Below are 26,016 nucleotides of genomic sequence, written 5' to 3'. Positions count from 1 at the left end.
ATTGTAGCGCGATAGAACAGACTGGGCTGATGTTGTCGTGGATAACTTCTCCCCCTTGGAGATAATTTCTCTCTCCAACAGAAGTAGGACCAGTTGAAATACACAGAAACCGGAGGGTCACTTTATATACCGGTCTGCCGCTTGTATGTACTTGACGGTAGTAACCACCCGCCTGGTGACCAACCTTGGATGGGTCGGTGTAAACGGGTGGTTGACAAACGATTTATGAATTGGTAAAAGAGCTGTGGTTATAACAATTAGTCACAAAGAATCTTCCTTTATGGCTGTAAATTTCTAATAGTTTAAATTTGAGGGAAGAATATAAAGAAATGCATGTACAGCAGATAGGTATACGTTCTTGCAACACCCTAGCCTACGCTATAGGTCTCTCTGACACACACAGAGACAAGGAAAACGTAGTGAGCACTGCTACGATGATCAAAGCATTTTATATTCGTCGATAAACATTAATAACATGCCTCGGTCCTAAAACAATATATAATATATTATGTTTGGTATTCCAACTGTCTTTTTGCGGAAGCTAGACATCCAATTCCACAACAGCTAGAACTTAAATTATTCCTAAGCAAAATAATGACAAATTAATGAATAATTACACAACTGTTTGTGCTTTGCTTTCACGAGTTGTGAAACAACTTTTTTCCTTTAACAAGTCAATAAATTTATTGATGTTGTCTTTAAAGATCACTAGTACCTCTGCTGGTGTAATGTGTCCTCATCGAGAGGTGCTTGGCAACTTTATACATCCATTATATGTAGAGAAGTGTTAAACAGAATTAATTTTTGTTTAGTATAATAACATCACGGACCTTGATTACCGTACATGAAGGTCCGTGCTAACATCCTGTAAAGTGAGTGTAGAGGGGAAGTAAAAACCTAACAAGACGGATCATTGTATGATTAGCAACTGAATTGATCCGCGTGTATCGTTCGCACTTTCAAGGGAGGGGCGATGAGAGAACAAAGCCTGCCTTGTTCACAGCAGAATGTCTCGATTGTTGCGTCAGATACGGTGGCATCGCTACACACGATTGCCGACACGTTTCGTTCGCCGACTCCATGAACACGCGCAGTCGCTCGGCAGCTCACGCAGCGCGTGCGCGTCCCGGCGGGAAAGAACGAGACTCGCACTATTTTCGACGTTGGCTACATGCGCCGGCGCAGACGACAGTGGAGAGAGCGCACAGAGCCAGGGTTTTGTGAACGCGTGGTGGATGCAAAAGTTAGCCTACAGGCTGAAAAATCGGAAGGCTTCGCTGAGAGGTCTTGGGGGGGAAGGGAGGATAGCTTACGCAGAGAGAAGGCCGAGGAGTACGGCGAAAGTAAGGCAGCGCTGCACGGCTTACATCGCGCAGGGAGACAGTGGCCGGGGTGTTGTGTGGAGCAGGGCCCTGCAGCTCGCTACGCCGTGCCAGCGGCACTTCTCTGCGAACACAAAGAATGCTGCTGACATCGCCTGCTACTGCTGCTACAGTAGCCACCGCCGCGTGTGCAGGCTTGTTGGAGAGTGGCGTGGTTGTTACTTGTTTCGTGTTTCGGCTCCGTTCTTCTTTTTGAGTGTACCGTTGCGAGGCAAAACTCCGCTGCAGCAGACGGGACTTTTTACGAGGCACAGAGAGGCGGAAGAGAGAGAAGGAAAGAAGCAACCCGGAAGGCGGGCCCTAAGGGTCAAGAAGACCAGAAAGCGGTGAGTTATTGTGTGTGAGTGGTTTGTTTAGGCTAAGTTTGCTTCATCATGTTTTTGACTGCTTTTGTTTGTTTTATGAGACTGTGTGTGTGTGGGTCGCTGTGACGTCGCTGTCTGATGCGTTGGAAGTGAGTGGTGGTGATGTGGTTTGTGTATGTTGTCTGAAAAGTAGTGTAGTCAACGCCTGTTTGGTCATTAAGTGTCTGGTAAACTCACGCTTACCTCCAAGGTTTCCCAGAGGACAAAGTTTATGCCAGCTTCAAAGCAGAAGTGATGTTGAAAGAGCTGTCAGCAGACCGGCTTTGCAAGTCTTGAACAGTATTTCTCTCCTCCTCTCGCTCACACACTTTATTTTTCCTCACACTTGTGCGCGTGCACGCACGCACGTATCCGCTATTTCCTTACTATGATAAAAATCATCATCATCTACATCAGCAACCCCCCTCTCCGCCACTTCCATGAATGCACTCAAGCATGCACACGTGTAGACATACTAGAACTTGGACAACGCTTATCTGAAGTTCTTTAAAGAAATCTTGAAACCCATTCCAACACTAAATTCTACATCTTTGTGGATCTTCGCATGAGGATCTTTAAATATTTTGTTTGTTTTTATCGAACGCTGAAGGGAACAAACAGGCGACGTGTTTCGGCTGCCAATGCGCAGTGTACAAGGCTTCAAGGACTTACAGGGGTAGAGGTAGGGGTGGGAGTGGGAAGAGTCGTTTGCACGTTCTTGGTGAGATCCTTTGTGCTGGGGTCGTGCTGTCCCTGAACCGGCGGAATGCACGCGAGGGGCACGAGCTCGGGTCTTATTAAGTCTCGACTGCAAAACACGCGCACATAGGCGCGTGCCTGCCTGCCGCTGTGCTTCTCCCTTTACCACCACCCCTCCTTCCCTTCCGATGTGTGTGTATAACCCACGACAGCTTATCCTCCCCCACCTGTATCTGTGATCGGGACATGGTGTGTGTAGAGGGGAGGCTTCATTGTTATATATGCACTTGGGCTCTCGGCATGTGAGTAGCACGTGCCTTACCTGATGGTCTCGTGCTGTCTCACCCCTTCCTGACCCTTCTCCGCTAGGTAGCCTCCTTATCTCTAATTGCGTGTCTCTTCATATTATCTGGTTTTCTCTCGCTACCTACCGCCCTAAACGGCCGTCAGGAGTGTTAGTATCGTGGCAAACTTGTAGATTGACTGATGCACATGTCTCATCTCTGGCGAGTTGGGAAGCTGCTTAATTTGCCCGCCCTACTTAAGGAACTCTCTTCTGTGACACTTCCTGAAGCTTTGCTCGCCACCCAGGATTGCCGTAGAGAGCATATCTGTGAAATGAACTTCCGGTGGGTGTGTTGGCTTACGATAGTGAGCGTTGTCCTTGTATTCGGGGTAAATGCCCTCGACGTCGAAGATGAGAGGTCATTTGAGAGAGAGAGAGACAGAGAACGGGAAGACTTCCTGAGGTCTGCCTGATGTGTCACTGCAGGTCATATTTGCGCACACCGCATGTGGGGAATGAGCCGGTCCTGATGGGGCTGTAGTCATGGACTTGAAACGCTGTTTCCTTCGAGGTTGCACCTCCATGCCTGAGAAACCTGTGCGGCGATCTCCTGTCCGGTCCCCTCATCCCCCTCACTGCTGCCTGGTCAGCGATTGCGTGTCTTCATTATTACCACCCCTCCACAAACACACCCCTTATCTACCTTCTCCTCATTCGCTTCCACGGAGGAAGTACAGAATCGTGGTCATGAATACCCGCAGATACGGATGTGGTCATTCTCCTATTGGCTGTAACCTTGACGACGTTGACGTATCGCTAATGTCAAGGTTTTGACCTTTTTGTGCATGGAATCATTTGTAGTCGACATCGGAAGGGGGCTATTAACCGAGATTTTGCTAGAAACTGACTTACACTAAGCACAACTCAGTCATTTGAGAAATAAAAGTGTTTTTGCTAGATCGTTAAGCTGGTATTGCGAGCTCTAGTTGTCTGCTTGGCGCGTTTGTTGTCTGCACAAGCTGGTTTAGTTTATACAGGGCTCCTGTTTGTCTCGTCACGCCGAGTTTGAGAAGCCGTGGTTGTGCTGCTGTAGATTGGGTTATGCTAGCATCGTGGCGTGTTTTTGTTTGTTTGCTTTTTTTTGTTCCTTTAGTTTTTTCGCTGCTGTTGTTTAGCTGAGCATGCTTCGCCCGTCTTTTATATTGTTTTCTGACGCCGGAAACCCTGCCGAGGATTAGCCCTCCACCGTTGGCTGTGGAGTCACATCTCTTACACGTGCTGTTCTGCAGAGCCACTTCTAGCCAGATATGACACATACTATTTAAAAAAAAAGTAGTTGAAGTGAAAAGCATTTGTGACTGAAAACATCTATTGGCAAATTCAGAATAGGTGATTGTCATCACTTTACTTCTGCCCTGTGAAGCTAGATATAGCTAAAATATAATTATTCTTGTTCCTGCTTCGTCAGCAGTATTTCTCATTGTGGGTGTATGAGAAGCTTTGGTGGAGGAGGATGGAGAGGTGCGCAAACTGTCACGTGACCTGTTTGTTGAATAACGGTACTTTCTCCCAAGCGAAGTGGTTCGCTGTTTATGCCAGGCGATCAGAGAGGTCATCTGTATGTTTGTTTTCAGGGCCGGATGATTTGCCATAGTTTAACCTTTGTTGCTGACTCGGCGTAAAACACCAATCATCCTCTTACCCTCCCGCCCCTACCCTTCCCTGCGATCAGAGAATGGGTGCGGCTCAGCAGGCAGTTTAATTGACCGATCCTCCGTAGCTCGGCCGTCGCCGTTAAAGGCCGCAAACGAGTCTCGCCAGACGAAGCGCAGATGTGCGTGAACAGCAGGCCGCCCGCTCCCCCCCCCCCCCCGCGTCTGCGTGCGCTTGTACGTGTGCGTGTGCGTGCGCGAGCGGACGCGGTCGAGAGATTTATTTTTGTTTAAATGTCACATACCGGGACGGAAGCATGTTGGCACGCAGATTAGTCTAATCGCTAACCACCACGTGTGGCATGAACGCGTATCGTGTACGTTCAGCCCGCGCTTTCTCCATCTTTTTCACTTCAAGCAACTCTTTAATTTTTGTCTACCTTCTATAGTAAGTGTGCGTGTGCAGGCCTGACTCTCCGATAGTCTCATTGGCCTCAACACTCTCTCTCTCGTTGGCTTTCATTCCCTTCAATATTGGCACTTCCTTGTTTCGTCTACGAGCCCTGCCACTAAAATTGTCCGCCCTCATTCTCTGTGTCGGGAAGTGATAAGTTCTCATAAACCCCCACGTGTAACCCACCTTTTCCCATATTAAGGGGCCAACGAACTCGTAAAACTGTCTAACCTCTCGCGTTATTGAAAGTTCATTCTATTGAAGGTTACCGTGAAAAGGGGCCCGCCATTTTCTCCTAAACCTTGGGTTTTTTAATGTTATTGTTGGAGCTTTCACTAGACGATCGGGGATAATCCTACGTTTTCCTTCCCTGCGTGCTTGCTTGTGTAGAAGGTCAGAGCTTAGTGTGTGCGTTAGGAGTCCTCTCGACTTGATCTCTCCCCCGTGACCCTGTGAGGTCATCATTTCCTGTCGTCAGGACAGCGGAGACGCAGGTCGCCGCCGTCTGGGTCTCGGGTTTGTCGGGGCAAGGTGCACAGCCGTGCCTGTGGTTGGCAAGGTCACACGGGAGGGACTTGCAGCAGCTGCAGCCTCCATGAGTTAACGACCGGCAATGGTGGTGCAGGTGAGATCAGGTGGTGTTGGACTCCGCTCAAAGGAGGAAAAGCCTTCAGCAGCTTAAAAGATACGAGCGTGAATAAACACTATTGGAGGTTGATAGTATACACTGAGGAATGGAGGTAGGAGTTTATTTATTCCTGCTGTACTTCCACCTACCCAGCGACACACCCCTTTCACTCGCTGGCCCAGGCCCGTGCAGTTTACACGGCGACGGAAGTCGGGGGATCTCGGCGCTTAGTAAGGCGAGCTTGGCAACAGCACCTTACAGACTTGCCAATCGACGTCTGGCTGAACAGTGGGTGATGGGCGTTGGGCAAACAATACCAGCCTTTGAGAAGTGTGGGTGGTAGATTATAACGGGAGGTAAACATAGCCTGCACTCAAATAGGGAGACAGAGGATGGGGTGTGAGGTGGAATGCTCTTGATATTTCGACTTTTGCCGTGTTCTTGAGACGGTTGCGCCTGATCGAAGATTTTGACAGACTTTCACAGTCCGACGCTTCGACCATCGAGAGAAGAGCACTTCACTCCCCTTTTTTTCTGCGTTTCATTTCCTTGTTTCATTTTCTCTCGGACGCACGTGTTTTTCTAATATCGGACATGTTTGTCTTATGTGGACGTGCTGCTTCATCATGCGTGAGACAATAACTTGCTGAAGTGCAAGGTGCCATCTTTCTAGCAAGGACCTGGACTGGCTGACTGGACTTGAGACGTGTTATAATGGATTTGGTCGAACCAAAAATAGCACAGCTCATCTTCCCCCTTCCCCCGGAACTCCGATGGACGTTAGCAGCTGGCGATAGCGGGTCACGTGACTCATGAAGGGCGCAGCGCCAGAAAGAGGGAAAGTTTTAAATAAAAGTGGACGAGAGAAAGCCTGGCATCACCGACGGCCCGACTTGGTGCACAGGTGGAGCAGACGATGAAGGGAGCGGGTGGAGGCTTTGCGATGAAAGCCGATAGGCACCGGGCTTCTTGTGCTGGAAGGAGTGGGGGCGGGGGAGACGAGAGCGAGAGTCGAGTGTGCGGGTTGCCAAGCAACAGAGCCGAAATAGCGACGAACATTGTGCGGCTGAGGTGGATGGGAGGGAGCGAGAGATTCTCCATGTCAGTTCCTGCCAGTCAGCCAGTCGGTCGGTCTGCTGGTGCCTGTCTGTGCCGACTTGCCTCAAGGTTAGAGCACACAAAACCTTTCCCCTTTGCTTTTGCACCAGTGCTTCTCTCAACCCCACCCTCCACCTCATTTCATTTCGCCCCACCCTATCCCCGTAGTGGTACTCGTCTACCTACATTGCAGTTGTCAGGTACAGGAAACATTGCTTTCTCCTCGCAGGGGCAGGAAGAGTAGACTGTCTTTAAGGCTGTGTACTTTATCGACCGCGTGTCTTAGGTCTGACTACGATGAAACAGATTGAGTGGGGGGTGGGGTGGAAGCATTGAGGACTGAAGAGGTCGTCTGTAACGGCAAACGTCGAAAAAATGTCTGTTTTCAAGCTCCTCTGGTCTAATTGAAGGTTGTGAGGACAAGAGTTCACTGTGCATAGATGTTCTTTAGTTTACAATTTGTGCCGATGAAACATTTCGGACATTCCGCCATCTCTATCCCTCCTCTCTCGTCTCTTTCCACTCTCTCCACTCACCTGTGTGATTATTGTAAGCTGTCATCATGCAGTGCAAATGTTTATTATGCTTGGGTGCATGACTTTCTGGCTTTCCATATCAAACCTAGATCAAAGAATTATTCCCCATTTATGCACGAGCTGTCATATTAACGGAGGTGCGAAAGTTCTCATTTACTGGTTTAGGCTCAGCCACATCCCCCCCTCTCTCTCTCACACCCACACAAACACCCCATTTCTTTTCCTCTTCTATCTTTCCCGCGATCTGCATGTCCATCTCTCCCATGTCGATTCAGAGCGGTCCGGTGGCGCAACGGTTAGCGCTGTTAGCGCCTGTCACCAATACAGTGAAGGTTGGCTGCCCTGAGTTCATTTCTCATCTCGGGCACGCTGATCTTTCTCTGCACGTGGCATCTGTTTACAGGGCTGGCTGCTTGCCGTAATATAGCCTTAGCTGCTGACACGGCGTAAAACACCAATTTCCCCCCCCCCCTCCCATGTCGATGTTCGCCAGGCTGCCTTCTGCTCTATCATTTCCTTTCCTTCTCTCTCCTCCCTACCCCCACACATGTTCCCACCGCCGCATTATGAAGCACCTAACTCGGGACCAGCCCACCTGGTCAAGGCGTGTCCCCCGTGCGACAGCTGTCACATATGTGTCACGTGGCTCCACACCTTTCAGTGCCACGTGCTTTTCAATTGTCCGCAGCTGGTCGTCGTGCTGATGACCAGCCGCTACTAAGGCTGAGCTCTTGAAAAAAAAGCAATGTCTTTCTTCCTGTAAGTCTGTTTTGTTTCTACGAGAAGGGAAAGTTTACAAAACATGAGGCTGTGGTTTTGGCTCAGATGCTAGAGGATGACGATGCGTGTGGACGAGCGGGAAGGAGCTCTGGAAGGGGGCTGTTCCCCTCCGGAGGCTGGCTACGCGCACACAGAAGAAGATGGATGTTGCAGATTTCCCCGTCTCTAGCCTTTTCTCCCGCGAGAGAAAAACGTCCACGCAGTGTTCATCAAGCACGACTCATACTGGTAATACAAGCACACACAGTCATTACTTAGATCACAGAGAGAGAGAGAGACGCAAATGAAACATGGCCCTGTGAAAAAATAAATTTGATGACTATTGAATTTTAGAAAAAAAAAACAAAACAAACGCGATTAAGGTGGGGAGGAGGAAGAAAAGACCATTTCTGCGTTTCACAAATATTATGGACGAGAAAACTAGATCCTGCAACTGCAACAAGCTGTGAAGGACATGCATGAGCATTTTATTTGCCGGCCGTAATTGGCTTTATAGGACATGCATCGTGTTATTGGCCGATCGATGCCACCCTTTAAACAGTCGAGCCTGGCTGTTGGACAGCGATTCATTTCAGCGCAGCGGCTGCTGGTCTGTTTTAAATGGCTCTGCTCGTAACTTTTTAACTGCTCCAGAAGGTTGTGGAGAGGAGACAGGCGGTGAATGTCTTCAAGATGTGTTTTCTGTTCTTTTGTGGCGTGGTGATGATCGTAGTATGGCCTTACCCCGTAGCTTGAGTTTGTTCCCGTCGGTACCCTCGAGAAGAGCAAGATGCTTTTCGCACATCCTCGACAGTGGACAGGTCTCTGTGGTCGTTAGTCCAGAACATGCCAGTACTCAAGTTTGTCTATAAGGACTGCTGTGTAATCATCTTTCTCGTTCACTGAACATCCCAGTGAACATGCTGGTCGTCTTGTTGTTTCATTGAACATCCGAGGGAACAAGCCTCGTTCTGGTTCCACTGAACATCCAAGTAAACAAGCTGTTGATCTTGTCTGATTCAACCTAGACACCTAAAAGTTGCGCGAAGCAGCAGACCTCGAGCAGCCGATGTGGACGCAGCTAATTCTGTCCAACTACCCGACTCCTGTCACCTTCTACCCCTCCGTTCGTCTCCTCCCATCGACTTACACTACATCTCGGCGACGTGTCGTCGCGCAGGTAATTTCTCAGCCCTATAGGTGCCGATGGAGGCACTGCACGAGAAGGTGTAGGTGAGACATAAGTTGAAGATTATCAGCATTGACTCAATATGTAGCGGCTGCAGCCAACAGGGACTAGTCAATAAAGAAGCCGTTGAACATGGCGTCGCCGACGACTGCCGCTGTTTGCTGCAGGCAGAAATGTGACGCTACGACGACTTGTCAAAACATCAGGTGCCATGAGCAGGACGAGAGGCGTTTGACCTGTAGGTGACGCACGAGTGAGCCTCTGTGGAGGAGAGTGAGCACGCAGCGCCGTTAACCTGTGAGCGAAGGATCGCACAAGAGTCACTGGGAAGGGGGCAGGTTGATAAAACGACTCGCACGTCAACCCTGCCGTGACTATCGTAAAGTACGAGGTTCACATCCCGTCTCGGGGCACACGTACCTGTCTGTGATGTGACCTGACACCTATTCAAGTGATTGGGTTGGACTCATTAGCCCGTACTCCCCGTGGTGCAAATAAGCCGCTACGTGAAAGCACGTGCTGTCATGTTAGCCAATACATCACCGCCAGCATCTCCCTCAGACCTGCCATAGCCTTGCACCACAAGAGACTTCGAACCTTGGACATGCTGAACTGCTATCGCCTTATCCTTTCCGCTGTTGTGGACATTCATTTATCTTTTCTTCCTGCAGTGTTCCGTTTTGCGCGGTTTTTTTTTTCTTTTTCCACCCCTCCCTCACCTCACCTTCCCAAACAGGAGGTTGGAGCGGGGAGGATCCCCATTACCTGGCTCATATAAAACGTTTCAGAGAGCGTTTTCGTACTCGATAGTTCCCGGATTCAGACGCAAAGAAGAAACAACTGTAGACAGCGCGACTCCCCGTGATGATGTATGACTTGACGAGTCTATTCCTGAAGATGAAAGTCACTCCCCTTCTCCTGCCGATGAAGCCGTGCCAGTGGCATTCTGTAGCCGGGAAACTGCTGGGGATGTTGACCTGAGTAGTGAAAGGCCGGCCCTTTCAGCTACATTGCCAGAGAGAGGCTTTAGATTCTTTGGGGTTGTACGAGCAACCTTCAGGCTGTGTGCGTGCGTGCGTGAAAGTGTTTGTGAGAGAAAGAGACACATGACATTTTATATCTTAAAGTGCGTTGGCTTCATCACATGGGAAGTGGCAATCCATTCAGTGCGATTTATTTAGGTCATGTAATTTGGTTTGACAGCATTGACACAATTATTTTGAAATTTAAGCGAACTTGAACTGCCTACAACACACTACAAGCATAAGTCTAAGCCTATACATAAACATATTCACCTTTATATAAATAGATTTGAACACAGAAATGCTCTCTCTTTCGTACGCATGTAAATCATCTTTACGAAGTTACACGACCCTCGGCAACACCCCTAACGTGACCCTCCCAGAGAAAGATTGTGGGTGGGTGTGCATTACTGAGAATGCATACTGGGCAAACAGAGGGCACACTAGAGGGCCTTTTTGCAGCCAGCACGTGCTGGCCATGTCCAGCGCTGTGTTTATGTTGTTTTTCTTCCTTCCACTTAGCAGCCCATTGTGGCCAGGACGTTTCCGCTCGCCGCCGCGCTAGCAGTGCACAGACAGAGGCCAGCCACACAAAGCTCCAGTTTCCGTTTTGGTTCCCACCCAGGTGCCATTCCTTTCAATAAAAATAAAGGGATTAAAAAACTGTAAACTTGGAATACAAACTCCTGGCTTTGTTCGGGAGTTATGGCCGGGGAATCGATGCGGAGATTTTTTGCACTTTATTTGCTGTAGAACACACACGCGAATCGCGCAACAGCAGGTTGTCCTTCGGCTTTAGGAAGGCCATAACAGTGCAGTGCACGACACAGTGAGCCCTCGTCAGGAAGTCACTAGGTGAGGCGGTTTATTGTTCACTGTACTTAGTGTAATATGTGTAATGTTTACATCTAACAATTAGGAGAGCAGTGACAAAAAGAAGTCCTTTTGTGAGAGCGATATGCATCATGGGGTTATATTGTAGAAGGGCAAGTTCTTCTCCCTTACCCTTCAATAGATAATGTTCTATACGTTGCTACGAGAGAGAAACATAAAAATACGCAGTAATGGTGTGGCGGTGTTTTATACCCAGTGTCAACAGTACCCAGAATAATTCTATGTCACAGTGTATTGGTGGTGTCAACGCGAACAATATCCCATCACAGACCGAGTTTTAAGAAGCCTGCCTGGAATTAGAGCAGCAAAGCAATTAACTCGACATTTGATCGCTACCATCTTGACTGTTGTGAATTGTGCAGAAAATTGTTAGAAAATGCGAAGAATATTACCTTATGTACGCTTTCTTCGGTAACGTGGATGTAACGAAACTACTTGAAGTTAAAAGTATAATGAAAGTTTCATTTACAGGAAAAAAAAAATATTGAAACAGCTGTCAGCTAGCGCGAAGACGAGAGACATATAATGTCATCAAATGTGAGATATTTCGAGCACCTGTATCTCGATGATAATTGCGTTTTTATCCATGGCAACAGGTTTTCGGGTCACGAATTCATGTTTTCTCACTCTCTGGTCGTAAAATAGCTACGGTCGATGATCACAACATCAGCGACAAGAGCCTCGAGATTTCTCTCCCTCCTACCCACAAAGTCACTTGGTCAATTCACTGGAACTACTACCCCCTCCTATTTAAAACAACCAAATGTTAGTCTCTCCTACCCTTCTCGATGTTAACGAGTCGTGGCTTCCTATCCTCCGCTCTCCCCCACCATGCAACGTGTGGGCTCGCATTGTGTCTCGGGTCCGGGGAGGATAGTATTGATCCGGGGAGGCAGCGACAGGCTACAGCCGTAAACCGCCTTTGTGTATTGGTATTGTGTGTGGCTGAGGAATCGAATTGGTGACGTCACTCGTAACGGTGGCAAGGGTAGGGAGGGGGAGTTGTGAGTTGGCTCTTTATCGTCGTATGTAGCTTTATTTTTATTTCTCATACACTCACACACGCACAGTCTTGCACGCTAGTTCCGTCTTATGTCGTTGGACGTGTTTTCGGAAGCTAACCTACGACGGTAGATGGCACTGGAGTCATTAGGAGAATCGCCGCTAACCTTTCAACCTTTCCGATTTGTTTTTCCCTCAGTTCCTCGCGTAATCAGCAAAACGAAATGAAAGATATTGCCCCAAAGGGACCTTGGGGGTGACCACTGCCTCGCTCCTCCCTCCCCCGTCCCTTTATGGGGTCGAGCGGCCCGGTGGCGTAACGGTTAGCGCCTGTCACCAATACAGTGAAGGTTGGCTGCCCAGAGTTCATTTCTCGTCTCGGGCACGCTGTTCTTTCTCTGCACGTGGCATCTGTTTACAGGGCTGGCTGCTTGCCGTAATATAGCTTTAGTTGCTGGCACGGCGTAAAAGAACAATTCCCCCCCCCCACCCTTTATGGGGTCAGCTGTCTGTCAGCTGATCGAGTTGCTGAAAGTTATGGCGGGAAAATTGTTTTGCCCGACGATCGGCGCACGTGCACGTGCTGCTGCTATTGGTCTGATGATTGTTTGAACAGTGAACACCCCGCCTCGCTGCATGTGCTGAGCACGTATAGTCTTTTCGGCACGTGCATTAACGTCTTCCCTGATGGTTTTAGCTCGCTATACCGTTCTCCCGGTTCTTTCGTTCACGTTTAGTAAAAGTTTCGCGGCGAGGAAAAAGTATGTGAACTCTCTCGCAAGACTGTGCTGACACACGTGACAATTGCGATGAGTTTAGTGAGAAGCATTGAGGATGTGCACTTCTCTTGGAACAGGACGCCTTCGTGCACAGGTCTGTGAAAGGGTAGTGTAAGCAGAGCAAAGAACGGAGCAGAGTAAATTCGCTGATTGGCATGTCACCCCGTCCCAGCTCTGTCCTCTCACCGGCCCCCCTCCCTCCCAAGAACCATTTCTCGCTTTCCACCCGCCCTTGTCTTCCATCCTTTTTCTCCCTTTGTCAAAACACTTTCTCTGTGCTCATGGGCCCCACTCGCTGTCAACTGTTTTCCCTAGTCAAATCTGGCTACTCGCTGATCTCTGACTTCCACTGCCCTGTGTTCCCCAGAACCATTTCTCTCTATTGCACGGGTCTGTTTCTAATCATCTTCCCTCGCGCACGCCGTCTTATTCGTCCGGGGGGAAACACGAAAGGGCTGCCGTAGAATGGCTGCGAGCGTTAAGTTGACAGCAACACGGTAGCGGTCCATCCGTCTACGAGGTGCGGCGCAGCGCCGCTGCCGCTACCTGATACAGCAGCTTGTTGGGCATGTGCAGTAAGGGCCATCACAAAGGACTATGCCACAACATTGGCGCGTCGCCTTCCGCCAAATAGGTTCGTTATTGATCCACTTAATGGGGGTTGAGGCTACGGAGCTTTGGGAGAAAATATCCGGAGAAGAGGTGGGCGGGTGGTGAGAGAGAGAAAGGAGGGAGGCAGCAGACGAATGGTTTTCTTTCTCTTATTCGTTTCTCGTTGGATGTGTATGTGTGGAGGTGCGAACGGTAATGAAGAAAACAGAAACCTGGAACGATAAGGCGTTCGCGCGTGGAGCTGCAGCCGGGCACGTGCAGTATGTGCACTTCGTAACGCTGAGCGCACGAGACGGGGAGACCGCGGGTTTGAACTGCGTTCGGAGAAAGACGCCTTGGTCCTCTTGCTCAAGACGGAACATTGTGTTACAACGGACAGAGACACAAGGTACCTCCACTTTACACCTCTGTGTAGATCATTTAGAACTTGGGTGCCGAAAAGGATGGTTTGTGGATTGAACCCTAACTCTGGCTACCTGCAGCTTGTTCAAACTTGACGAACGTTTCTGAGTAGTGGGCGGGGTGTGTGGGTGTTGAGTTTGTACAGCTACGCCCGATTGTGTCAAGGCCTTCATATGACCTCTCATTGCCGCACCAGCTTCTAATACACATCGTATTTCAAAAGTCGCCTGTGTTTGGATTGTGGTATAGTTTCAGTTTCCCGATGGCATGCTTAGACGAAAAACATTTTTCCGGTTTGGATTGAAAGAAGAGTTAGGAAGGGAATCCAGTACACACGCCATTGACTTTTTACCTGTTCAGGCACTTGAAAGCCATCGCATGCAGGATCGCTTGACAGAAGCGAGTTTGTGATGTCGGTACGGTCGCTGGTCGTGTCCCAAGTGTTGCGTTGCTGTTAACATTGCATGCGTTTGACCTGCCTTCCTCACTCATCCCTGGAAAGAGAGCCCTATTATCGAACTGTGCCGCGACTAGATGCCAGAAGGGCGTGCATGTAATGTTGGGACCGCCAGTTTGAAATGATGGTAATGTTTGGTGAAGCTGTAGGAGTGTGCACCATGATATGAGACCTTTCCCTTCTTCTCCTCCTCACAAAGGCGATGTCAAGCAAAGTTGACCAAGACGATAAAAACCTTAACGGCTTTTAAAAATCGGTATGGAGGGCTGAGAAAATGTCAGACCTACTTGTCGTTTGCCCTTTGTTAGACGTTATAAGCGGATCATTTGAAGCAGACAGAAGATGCGGTGCAGCGCAGTGTCAGCCAGCACTTGTAACTTCTATTCTTTTTATTAAAAAAAAAAGTCAGCATTCTGCACAAATGAAACCGACGGTGTTGAACAAAAGTGGAAATGTGTGTAAATGTCACAGGCATCTTTAAAGAGTAAAAAAACCAAAAGTGGATGGAGGAATCTCCTGGGTGTAATGTATAAGTTGCTGAAGAAAACTAGGCTAGTGTGAAGGGAAAGTAGCATTTGCAGAGTGATAAGATTTAGGGTTCTGGCAGATGGAATTTTGTAGAAGCACACTGTTTGACCCAGGCTTCTTTCTCTTACCCTTTCCCCTTCTCAGGTCTGGCCAAGGCCTCTCCCCTTTTTCCAGACCCAGATTTCATCTCCATGCTTACTTTTCCGTGTATAGTCTCCCTTTCACTAGCTTCCCACATTCTCCACATTGCAGCAAATTTTAGGCAGCTGGCAGCTGTTGCTGGGATGCTGACAGAGCTGTTTAAAGGGACAATGTGTCTCTGGTACTCTTTTTCACTTGTACCTTGGGAACTGTTGAAACTACTGTGTAGGAAGTAGGGCATTCTCCTCACATTGCCTCAAGGTTTTGCATAGTTAGAGAGGAGCATCCTGTGGGCGCCTAGATGAGGTAAGGGCTGGCACCTGACCAAGTAACTGTCAGTAATGACGTACCCGAATGCTGATGAAGCCTTCACAGCAACCCATTTGTGTGCAAAAGATATAGGTAAAGGGGAATGTGTGTCTTGGACTGATAAACTTGCATATATCGTTGCACACATATAGTGCTGCATGGCGCTGTTGCACTCAGGGAAGCTCAGTGTCTGGCGCTAGAATGACACAGGGGCTGTAACCCTTCCTTTGTTGCCCATGGCCCTCACCCCTTACCTCCCATTTACTGGTGCAGATTCCAGAGTGTACAAGTTCCTGAGACTATTGTAGATGGTATGTGTAAACAAGACAGACAGACAAGAGAACAGTCTTGTTTAATTGCTTATACAGATGTTAAGAAGGAGTCGATGATAATATTATTTCCTACCCATTTCCAGAAGTAGCCTTTCTGTTTTTAAGGATTATAGGTAAAAAAATTTTCCCCCAGCTGCTACAAAAAAAAAAAAAAAAAAAATGATTGTCCTGTCACAGCATTTTGCTGTATTCACCTTTTTCAGCATCAGCATGATGTTAATCATTACAGACTGGTCTGTACTCAAGCAAAGCTTGCTGTAATAGCTCGACATTCTAATGCTAACCTGACCTTGTTCTCATTAAAGACACAACACCTTTTCTTACGACAACTGGTCTGTGAAAATGTTACTATTGTGAACCCTGAGGGTAAAGTTGGTTTTTTTTTTTTTTTTCATTCTGGACCATTGGAAAGATTTTCAGAAGAAAATGGTGCCAAATGGGAGTATAAGCTTTGGCTAATGTGCTGTAAGGTCTCCAGAGACACGGATGAGGGACAGTGTTAGTAAGAAGACATTAACTGAACCAGGGTTGTAGTGAATGGGCTCAGAGACTGGTATGTGATGATATATATATATTTTTTTTTTTGGCACAGTGTGCTGATATTGTTAAAGGCCTTTTCTGTTAGTGCACTGAGATGTGGTGGGGGTTGTGCCAAACCTTTTGGAATCCATAGTCATGAGGTTGGTGGCTGACGTGTACATAAAGCAGATGCTGCCATCCGAGACAAGCCTCATGCATATATTTAAAAGCCTGGGATGCATTGGCAAATCCACTCGTTGATAACTATGGTGTGATACAGTGATAATATTTATTTCTCTATTTTTGTAATATGTTCTTGAACATTCTTGTAGTTAGACAAAGAAATAGTTTTCTAGAAATGCTTTACAATCTAGAACTCATAAAAGTGCTATTCGTTCCAGGAATACTTTGTTTAGCTGTAATCATATCTAGGAGATTTCAAGGTAGACCTGTAGGACAGTGACTGTAAATGCTCATGTTTGCATTTTTTTTTTCTTTTGCACTGATGCCAAGAATTGCCTGCAGTCATAAGCAAAGGTGCAGCTCACAAAGGTGTCTCAGTAATTATGGCATACCTGAGCTTTTGCAGTCTCAGTTTTTTGTGGGGTTTTTTGGTTGGGTTTTTTTTTTTTTTTTTTGAGTACCTTCTTTGTACTGAGGCAGGGGAAGGGGAATAAAAATTGGCAAAGTGTTGTTTGGAAGCAGCAAGTTTTAGTAAGTAAATAGAAAGAAGATTGGGATGAGAATAGAGAAATTGTATTGAGAGGGAGCCTCACTGTAGATAAGGTGGCTGTAGTGGGCTTTAGTTGATGGAGGCCTTCATAATTTACAGGAAGCTTTTCCTTGTTTCTCGGTACAGTGTAGACTTGTACCCTAGCAGATGTGCTGCAAGCACACAAGACTAGTTTTGTTACTGACTGAGATTTTTCCTGAACTTTCCTGTTTACTTAAATAAAACAGAGTGTTCTTTGTTGTGTGAAGTTTTTTTTTTTGGTCTCAAAGTAATTTTTGGTCACTTCCGTGAAATATCAGTATTTCTTGCAACAAGAACAGTGGGTTTATTGGTTCTGGTCTGTAGTTTCTCTCCTTGTTTTCTGTTGGCTACAATCATGTTAACATTCTAGGACAGTAGAGGAAAAACACCTGATTACACAGTATCTTTTGATGAATCAAAAAGCCTGAAAAACTAAAAACACCTTTTATATTATCAGAAACATTTCAGCACATCCCCATGCACAAAAGAATTGACAAACATTAAACTTGATTTAAAGAATGATTTTATCTTGCAACCTGGCAGTCTGATAGCTCTACTTGGGTCACTCAGACCTCTGTCACCAGTTAAGTCATGCTCTAAAACTTTAAGTCATCAGCACCATCTACATTTGGAAGTATGCAGATGGGTTTGAAGTATATGCACACTTGATTAGTAAAGTTGATTTATGCACTCCCCTGCAGAAACTGAAAGTGTGTACTCACCTGTGTAGATAAGCGTCGGTCTCTTTAAGTTGATAATGGCATTTGCATTGATCAAAGTGTCAAGGCTGGAGAGTAGGATAATATGCAGTCTCCAGTCGTCTGGCCCGAATTGAGACTTTGTCCCATAGTCTGTGCTACTAATTACAGTAAGCCATGGATGAGGTGAAAACCAATGTTCCCAAGAAAATAAATTTGTTGTGTCCCATAGTTGATGAGTTCTTTTCGGGGATTGAAAAATTTAATGGCATTGTAAGATGCTCAACCTAGCTTGGTTTCTTGTCTGCAAGACTTGTGTTACAGCTCTTTATAAGGTAATATTTTACTGTACTAATCCTTTTTCTTCTTTTTTCAGGGATCAAAGGAGGACAGAGAAAGGTTGCTTTTGCTGAAAACTGACAAACCAAAGCAAGCGTCAGCAAGCTGATTAAACTTCAGCCATGGGAAACTTCTGTGCGGGCAAACAAGCCAAGAAAGAAGCCAAACTAGAGGAGAAAGACAAGCCTGGGGAAAAACAGGAGGAAACTGTCCCACTGGTAGATGCTTCAGTAGGCATCGATGGTGTTAATGTTGAGGTCAAAGATGCTGGGGCAACAGATACTGTGGCCAATGCTGTGGAGGAGGGAAAAGGGAAGGCCCCTGATGGCATGCGCATTGTCAAAGATCGGGCCAAAGAGATTGCCAAGGAGGCAGAGGCTAAGGCTCTGGCCAGGAAACATGCTGCTGAAGAAGCTGCTAGGAAGACAGAGGAGGAAGCCAAGGTAGCTACCAGCTCCACAGCTGTGGCTGCTGCTGACATAGCAGCCAGTGCACAAGAGGCTGCCGACGAAACCAAAAATTTGGTGGAAAGTGAGGCTCAGAAGAAGAAGGATGAAGCAGTGGCAGCTGCAAGCGCTTTGGCAGAAGCAGCCAAAGAAACCGTGCAGTCAGTGGTGCAAGAAGCAGAAAAGGTAAAGCAAGAAGTTGTTGCTGAAGTTGAAGCTGCCAAACAGTCAGCTGAAGATGCTGTGGATTCCACTGTCCTTTCTGCAGAGAGCGCAGCCACTGCAGCACAGTCTGCCATTGCTGAATCAGTAACATCAGCAGAGGAATCGGCTAAGGCTGCTTCTGACACTGTGCAGACACAGATAACAGAAGCAGTCCAGTCTACTCAGGCTGTTGCAGAGTCTGCAGCCAGTGAAGTGAAAGAGGAGGTCAGCAAGACTGTTGTTGCTGTGCAGGAGCAAGTGGCTTCTGCAGCAGATGATGTCCAAGTTCATGCATCTGAACAGGTGCAGGCAGCACAGGATTCAGTCTCATCAGCTAGGGAGACTGTGGACTCTGCTGCTGGTGAAGCTGCCAGCAAAGTGGAGGAGGCCTCCACAGAAGCTGTTGATACAGCACAGGGGATGACAGAGTCTGTCTCGGATCAAGTCAAGGAAACAGAGCAGGTGGCATCTCAGCTGGCATCTGCTGTACAGGAAGCTGCCCAGGCCACGGCTGATGACGTCAGCAATGCTGCAGATGCAGAGGTACGGGAAGTGCAAGAGGTTGCAAGTGCAGTAGAAGCAGCTGCAGCAGAGGAGGCACAGACTGCCCAGACATTGGTCACAGATACTGCTGAAGAGGTGAACAGCAAAACTGGAGCTGCATTACAAGAAACAATTAACAAAGCAGAAGAGAGCTTGGATTCAGCCAATGCTGAGGCATCTAAAGCTGCACAGCAGGTATCTGACATTTCTCAAGCTGCAGATGAGGTGGCCAGCTCTGCTGAAGCTGTGGCAGCCAGTATGGAGGCTGACGTAGCTGAACCTTCATTGGAGACGGATGCACAAGACGTTGATATTGGCCAAGAGGAAGACAGTAAGCCTGCTGTGTCTGAGAGTCTGCTTGAGGCTGGTAGTGCTTTGGTTCAGCAGGCCATACAGGCAGGCATGCAGTCAGTAGCTGAAAAAGTTCAGGAAGCTATTGGCACCAAGGTTGAAGGTGACTCTGTGCCTCAAGGCGATGAGGCAGCTGCCAGCCAAGAGGACAGTAGTGTGGGACAGTATGTGGAAGATGTAGTTGAAAAGAATAGCAGCGCTGCTTCGGAGGGGTTGCAGTCAGCTCCAGGACTCTTTGTTCCAAGCAGCGAAAACAACAGACTCTCCGCTCATGTGACGGCTGTGGAACGTGGTGAGGAAACCATGCTGCCATTCATGAGAGAGACATGCGTGCGCAAGTGCTCTTTACAAGGAGGAGAGGTAACACCTGATGAGAACAGCTTGCCTCCCTTTTCAGACGAAGGTTTCTTGCCTCCTCCTCCTGAAGACTTCTCAGCCAATGAAGAAGAATTTCTTCCAGATGCCATACCGCCTCCTGCCACACCAGATGAAGAGATGCTGCAACGGGTGGCAGCTGAGGTCACAAACCAAGCTGTGCAGGAAGCCATACGATTGGTGACTGAGAACGGCCTGGGCAGTTCTCCTTCAGATGATAATGACAACAGCCAGGTTGACTTGCCTTCCCCTCTGTCATCTTCAGCTGCCTCTCCAAGCGATGAAGCGTCTTCCAATCAAGCTGTAGCAGGCTCAGAAGACAACCTGATAGATGTCATTGATGATCTCTCAGCTCTGCCTCCACCCATCGCCCAGTCTCCTCCAGCCGACATTGTGCCTTCACCCTTGTCCCCACTTAGTCCCTTAGAACCCCTATCCGGTGTGGATCCCAAGTCCACTGCTGACAAAATAACCATCCAAGAAGCCCCAGCAGCACCTTTGGTAGCCAACGGAAATGAAGAAGTTTCAGAAGTAGACTCTCAAAAACAAACAGAAGCATTGATATGAAAGATGATGAGCACGACTGACCAGTGAAAGAAAGAGCGCAAGGATGTGTGACCATTTTGTACATATGTGAAATTACTCCCCCTCCCTCATACGCTCACTCTCTCTCCAGTACTGTACTGCACCATCTTGATCCCTGTGCTGTCAAAAATGTTAGTATTCTGAAAGCAGCAGATATGGACCATTTTGTTGCCAACCATTCAAAACAAAAAAAAAATCCAAATACTTCTAAGAGCAGACTGTGTGGCACTTGATCAAAGAAGCAGGGACTAAATAAAGTGTGACAGGTCATGTGGATTACCTTCAGAGATACTGTGAAACATCTTTGGATTATGGAGCTAAAGAAGTGAGGATCCTAGCTGTCTTCAAAGTATTATAGGTCTTGAAATGTACATGGTTTTTGCTTGTCTAAATGACAAGTCAAAATGTTCCTTTCTTAGGGGAGAGTATTTGTGTTTTCATGCACTAAGTGGTTGGTTCTTTGATACCGGGAATGTCCAGTAAAGTTAGCCTTTTTACTTATCACCATTTGTTTCTCATTATCCAATGCCAGTAGTGGCCAAAGAATGAGTAAAGTTTTGCAGAACAACAACCCCAGAAACATCGACACCATGCAGTGATGATTGCAGGTTAAAGACAACAAAACTAATGAGTTTTGTGGAGACGGTTTTTATTTTTATATGCAGGCTATATTGTGCATAAAGTTGAGGGCAAAGCAAAATAGTTTGATCTGACCACCCTGAGTTGGCGCCCTCTGTGTGGTCTGTTAAAAGAATGTGGGTACTGTAGCTGGTGTAATTTCTAAAAGAGTGCACAGGTGGTTTGAAATTGCAGCACCTTAATGAATGGCTTTTACTGGTGTCATTTTCATTCAGACATGGAATGGGATGTATTTTACAATAGCATTTGCCTAGCTGGAGTAGTAATGGGGGCTACTAATATCAAGCTGTCAGTTCCCAAATGCTCAAGAAAAAAACTATTGCTGCCTAGCTTTCTGTCAAGAGCAAGTTAGAAACAATTTACGCAGTGGGAAGGTTTTAAAATGCTGATTAATCCAACATCATTATTCCATTGATGAAGCCAACACAGCAGTCAACCTGTAAAGCTGTAACTTCCTGTATCTGTCCATATTTTTCTATTATAGTTTTAAATGACAAAGAGGAACCTCCAGGCTGCCAATTTAGTAGGTGCTGTAAATCATCAAAGCCAAGTGCAGGCAGGAATGGAGATTTGTGGGCTCCAAAATGCCTAGACAGTTATTGCTGTTGCCGTTGTGGTTGTTTGAGGATTTCATGTTGACAAGTTTCAGGGTTTTTTCTCTCCTTTTTCTTCCATCACTACATCAATGTGTCAACCAATTAACCTTGTCCTCTGCCCTGTCCAGAATGTATGTGGCAGATGGGAAATCACACTGTTGCAGTGCTTCTTAGCGTTGTGTTTATGTATCATACCATTTGATAATCTTCTGCCTTGAGTATTTAACAGTGTATACTGTATTTTGTACTGATGTGCTTGTAGCTTGACTATATACCGGTCTGCACTATATAGTCTTACACTCTTAATATGTTCCACATGTTGGGATAAGGGATATCCCACTTATTTTTAACTTTTTTCAACTCTTTATACAAAATTCTTGAGATATGAGGGGAAGGACAGAAGCATGTGCAATGGAGTAAAAGTATGCTTGAATGTACTTGTTTGACTGATGTATTTGATGGCATTTACAGATGATCATCCCTGAAATTACTCCTATAGCTTGTAAATTATAGCTTATGTCCTGCCCCCCAAAAATAAAAGTAGCACCAAAAGCATTAAGTCTTCAAAGGGCCAGTCACTCAGAATTGAAGTCTAGCTGGTTGCAGCTAGTGACCATCCAGCTGGTTTCAATCACCAGCATAAAAGTTTGGTTGCCATAGCAGCCTCATTTATGGATATTTTGAAGACTGTTGCTGAGATAATGCCAGTTGTTGCATTCATGTGCACACATGCTTGCACACAGTCATTTGCCAATGAGTTGTCTCAGTCAATATTTTTTAATTACACAATTTTGAGGGTGGTTATATATGCATTACTTCTGTAATTTCACCTTTTAGAAATTGATGGTAGGGATACAGAATATTTTCATTTTTAACACACATTTATGTGCTTATTTGCAATCTATCTTCTTATTGATCATGTGGATATTTGAGATTGGAAAATCTTCTTTAAGAAAATGCAAGTACATTTTGGAGTAAGAACTAGCCAGAGAAGCATATAGGATGGTTTTTTTTTTTTTTAAAGGTGATTGGAATATATCTGATGCACATTCTTTTTACCAGATTCAGCCACCTGATAGTTTACACCCTTTAAAAGTTTGCAGACTGTACATCCCTGTGCCCTCCCTTGATATTAATGGCTTTGAAAGGTGTTGGAACACAGGGAGCTCAGGATGTCACAAATGTTAGGTGTAACATAGCAGCATACATGTTCTTGGATGCCCATGTGAATTCAGTTTTTTTTTAAGTGGGGTCTGCTGTGGAACACTAAAAAATCAAACTAGAAATTAGAGCTTGATGCTTTAGTTGTTGATGAAAAGAAAAAAAAGTTTTTTCCATGCCTCTCTTGTGAAATTCTAAAGACAAGCCACCCACACATGACCTTGACTTTTGTACATGTATTTTTTTTGGCTGAGCCATTCCCTTTATTCTGAACAGTGCATTCTTGTCTGGAAACGGTACAGTGCAGCACTACTTGAGGATCAAACCCTATTTTTCCAGGGCAGAAGGCCACAACCTTTCTAGTAATAATCTCTTGACTTATTTTATCAACATCTTGTGGTGTTGCTTCTAGATTTGTGTTGCATCAGTTGATGCTGGTGATCTCCAGAAAGACAGCTACTTTTAGGAATTGATAGTGCAAGAATATTTGAACACTAAAATGTCATGTGGATATGTTAGCATTTATTTTTCTGAGAACCACTTCTGAGTGGCTTGTTTTTTGTTTTTTAAAAAAGGAGAAGTACATTGCTTGGTAATTACATTTTATTGACACAGCAGAGTTCATTTAGTGTTAAGTGGAAGTGGTGACATGCTAAAAAAAAAGTTGCATTCAAATCCATCTTTGTGAGCATCACAGGTGTGCACAGAAGGTTCAAAGAGAAGTCTGTATCCCAAACATAATGCATTTTACAGTTTTATAAAATTATGGAGGTTCTTTGTTTACCTTGTGAATTTCAAATCTCAAGATATCTAATATTCCGAACCTTGACAAAGGTGATAGAGGCAGATATTTGTAACTGATCCTGTCCATCATATTTTTTTTCCTTCTCAATCACATACTGGCCTTTCATGTTGTTGCATGGCAGGTCCATTGATTAATCATTAGTAATATCTTTATTAGGTGTAGATATGTGTATGTGTGTGCATGCATGTTTGTAATGAATGTGAAGGAAGATTGCTGTCCTACAAATTATTTGCACCACAATACACAGTGTTTGATGTAGATGGAAATAACAATGGTTTTTTGTAACCACACAAAATTTCTTCCTGGTAATTGAGAATTATTATTCTGTACACATGTAAGGATATACTGCTCTTAATAAGGCATAATAACTGTGTGCTACTGTTAAGCTTTACTATTTCTCTTGCTCAGTTCTGTAGCCAATGAAATGCTTATAGCATTTTGAACATTTAATAGATTTTTGTTAGAGTAAAACTGGTTAACATTTTATAACTTCAATAAACAGTAATTGTTAAAGCTTGCCATAACTTTATCTGCTCCAAAGCCTTGCATGCCTTCAGTAATTCCTGCACTTAGAATCATTTTCTCATTAGAGCTCCCTTCAGACAAGGTCATGTTTAGGTGACCTTAGATGAAAATTTTTCCCTGAGAAACTGCAAGCAAACCTTAAGAGTGTGTGTCTATTCGAAAAAACAGAGGAAGTGTGTCTACCAGTTGTAGTGCAGTAGTTAAAATAGGGACCTAAAATGGTGGATCTTAGAATAATTTACATTTACGTGGTACAAGTGTGTTTTGCATGCACACATACAGGAAGTCCTAGGAGAAAGTCACAAGCAACTGCAATGTCTCCACCTTAGCTATAGCTACATTAGACTTGACATACTATGCAAAATTGGTTAAAGCATTAAGAGATAACCCATATTTTTATATAAAATTTTGAAATGATGCTAGGTCTCAGATTTTGTAAGAATGTTTTTTTTTCTTAAAATGTACCTGACCGCAGCAGCATTAATCAGATATAGGGTGGGTTAATTTTTATGAAACCATATAATTTTTTTCTTTGATGAAATGTTTCTTTTCAGTAAGTGGAGTAAGGGAAGCAACTGCATGTGCTTGAGAAAGTTTTTTTTATAATTATTTTTGTGTGGATTTATATACATTTTTTTTCTTGTTATTAGTGGGCTAATTCATGAGATGGAATGTTCTAGTCAACATGGAAAAAAAAGAAGCACATTGGAAGCTGCTCTTAAACATTATTTAGTACTTGTAGAAATGCATAATTTAGCATATGCCTGTATTACATGTTTTCATCATGCCTGGCGCCACCATAAACTATGTATGCTATGATTAATCAAGTGATAGGGTATTTTTTACTATAACATAAAAATGTTGTTTGTTCCCTTTTCACATTTTTGCGTTCTCTAAATTATTTCCTGCAATCTCATTAGCTTCAACTCTACATCTATAGTCTTTGAAACATAATGGATTAAAATCAAACATTTGAATAATTTTGTTTATAAAGGAGGTATTGCTTGATATAGTATTAAAACATCTAATACTTTGGGAAATAAAGGTAATGCCATTTTGCGGCCCATCTTCACTGTTATTAAGACTCTTCACCACATAATCATTCTTACCACAGAGTTTCCATTTGATTACAGCTGTTTCTACATCATGTAAGGGTCACTTTAGGTATCCTGCCAAAATACCATCCGCTTTTCTTTTGTACTTCATGTTCCTCTGCATTTTGTATTGTGTAATTTTTGTATATTCATTATTGGCTATTGTCTTTCTACTCACTGATATTGTTGATACAGAAATGCTAACTAATCCTAACCCTGTCCATGTCACCCATTGTTATTAACTTTGCTGTGAAATAAAAGAAACAATAATCCAACATTTTCTGGTTCTTTAGCAAGAGTTGATGAGTGATGATGCTTAGACCATGTCATATTTTTAACAATTGTTCCACAAGTATTATCAACACAAGTTCACCTATAAATGCATGTGTGTATGACCTAGTGTTTTGGTTGGGAAAATAAATATTTTTTGGTCCCTGCAAAATGTAAAAGACCCTAAGGGGAAGCTATTTCTGCTACTTTATGGATTTATCACTGTAGTCTCCCTTGGTTTTCCTCTCTGGCCAGTGAATTCTGAGGATTCTGCGCAGGCACTGGTTGACAAACGTTTGGATCTTCTTCGTTGTGCCCTTGGTCGTCCTCCATGTTTCTGCTCCGTATAGTAGGACTGACTTGACGTTGGAGTTGAAGAGACGGATCTTTGTCGTGTAGCCTATGCTCCCGGAGCTCCAGACCTTTCCAAGCTTTATGAAAGCGCCTCTTGCCTTGTTAATTCTTGTCTTTACATCCGCGTCTGTCCCTCCCTGTTTGTCCACCACACTCCCGAGGTAGGTAAAGGTGTCGACTTCTTCTAGCGGCTCCCCATCCAACCTGATTGGCTCTTCGCAGTCAGTGTTGACCTTCAGGATCTTGGTCTTGC

General features: G+C 45.4%; 2 protein-coding genes across 8 annotated transcripts in view; both read left to right on the top strand.

Annotated features, from left to right (window-relative positions):
* LOC112567870 (spore wall protein 2-like) overlaps positions 1-26,016 on the top strand; it is a 98,416-nt gene that overhangs the window by 45,844 nt on the left and 26,556 nt on the right. The window lies entirely within an intron of this gene.
* On the top strand, positions 1,161-25,414 carry LOC112567869 (kinesin-like protein K39). 2 transcript variants are annotated; one of them, XM_025244729.1, is made up of 2 exons: positions 1,161-1,708; positions 17,853-25,414. In XM_025244729.1, the coding sequence occupies exon 2, from the start codon at positions 17,938-17,940 to the stop codon at positions 20,299-20,301; it is 2,364 nt and encodes a 787-aa protein (XP_025100514.1). In that variant the 5' UTR covers positions 1,161-1,708; positions 17,853-17,937; the 3' UTR covers positions 20,302-25,414. The 2 variants fall into 2 exon arrangements, with proteins under 2 accessions (XP_025100514.1, XP_025100515.1); XM_025244730.1 differs by lacking the exon at positions 1,161-1,708 and adding an exon at positions 13,338-13,358.

Source organism: Pomacea canaliculata, linkage group LG7 (assembly GCF_003073045.1).
Source record: "Pomacea canaliculata isolate SZHN2017 linkage group LG7, ASM307304v1, whole genome shotgun sequence".
Classification (NCBI taxonomy): Eukaryota; Metazoa; Mollusca; class Gastropoda; order Architaenioglossa; family Ampullariidae; genus Pomacea; species Pomacea canaliculata.
Note: the sequence above shows the minus strand (reverse complement) of the source record. Positions and strands in the feature narration are given on the sequence as shown.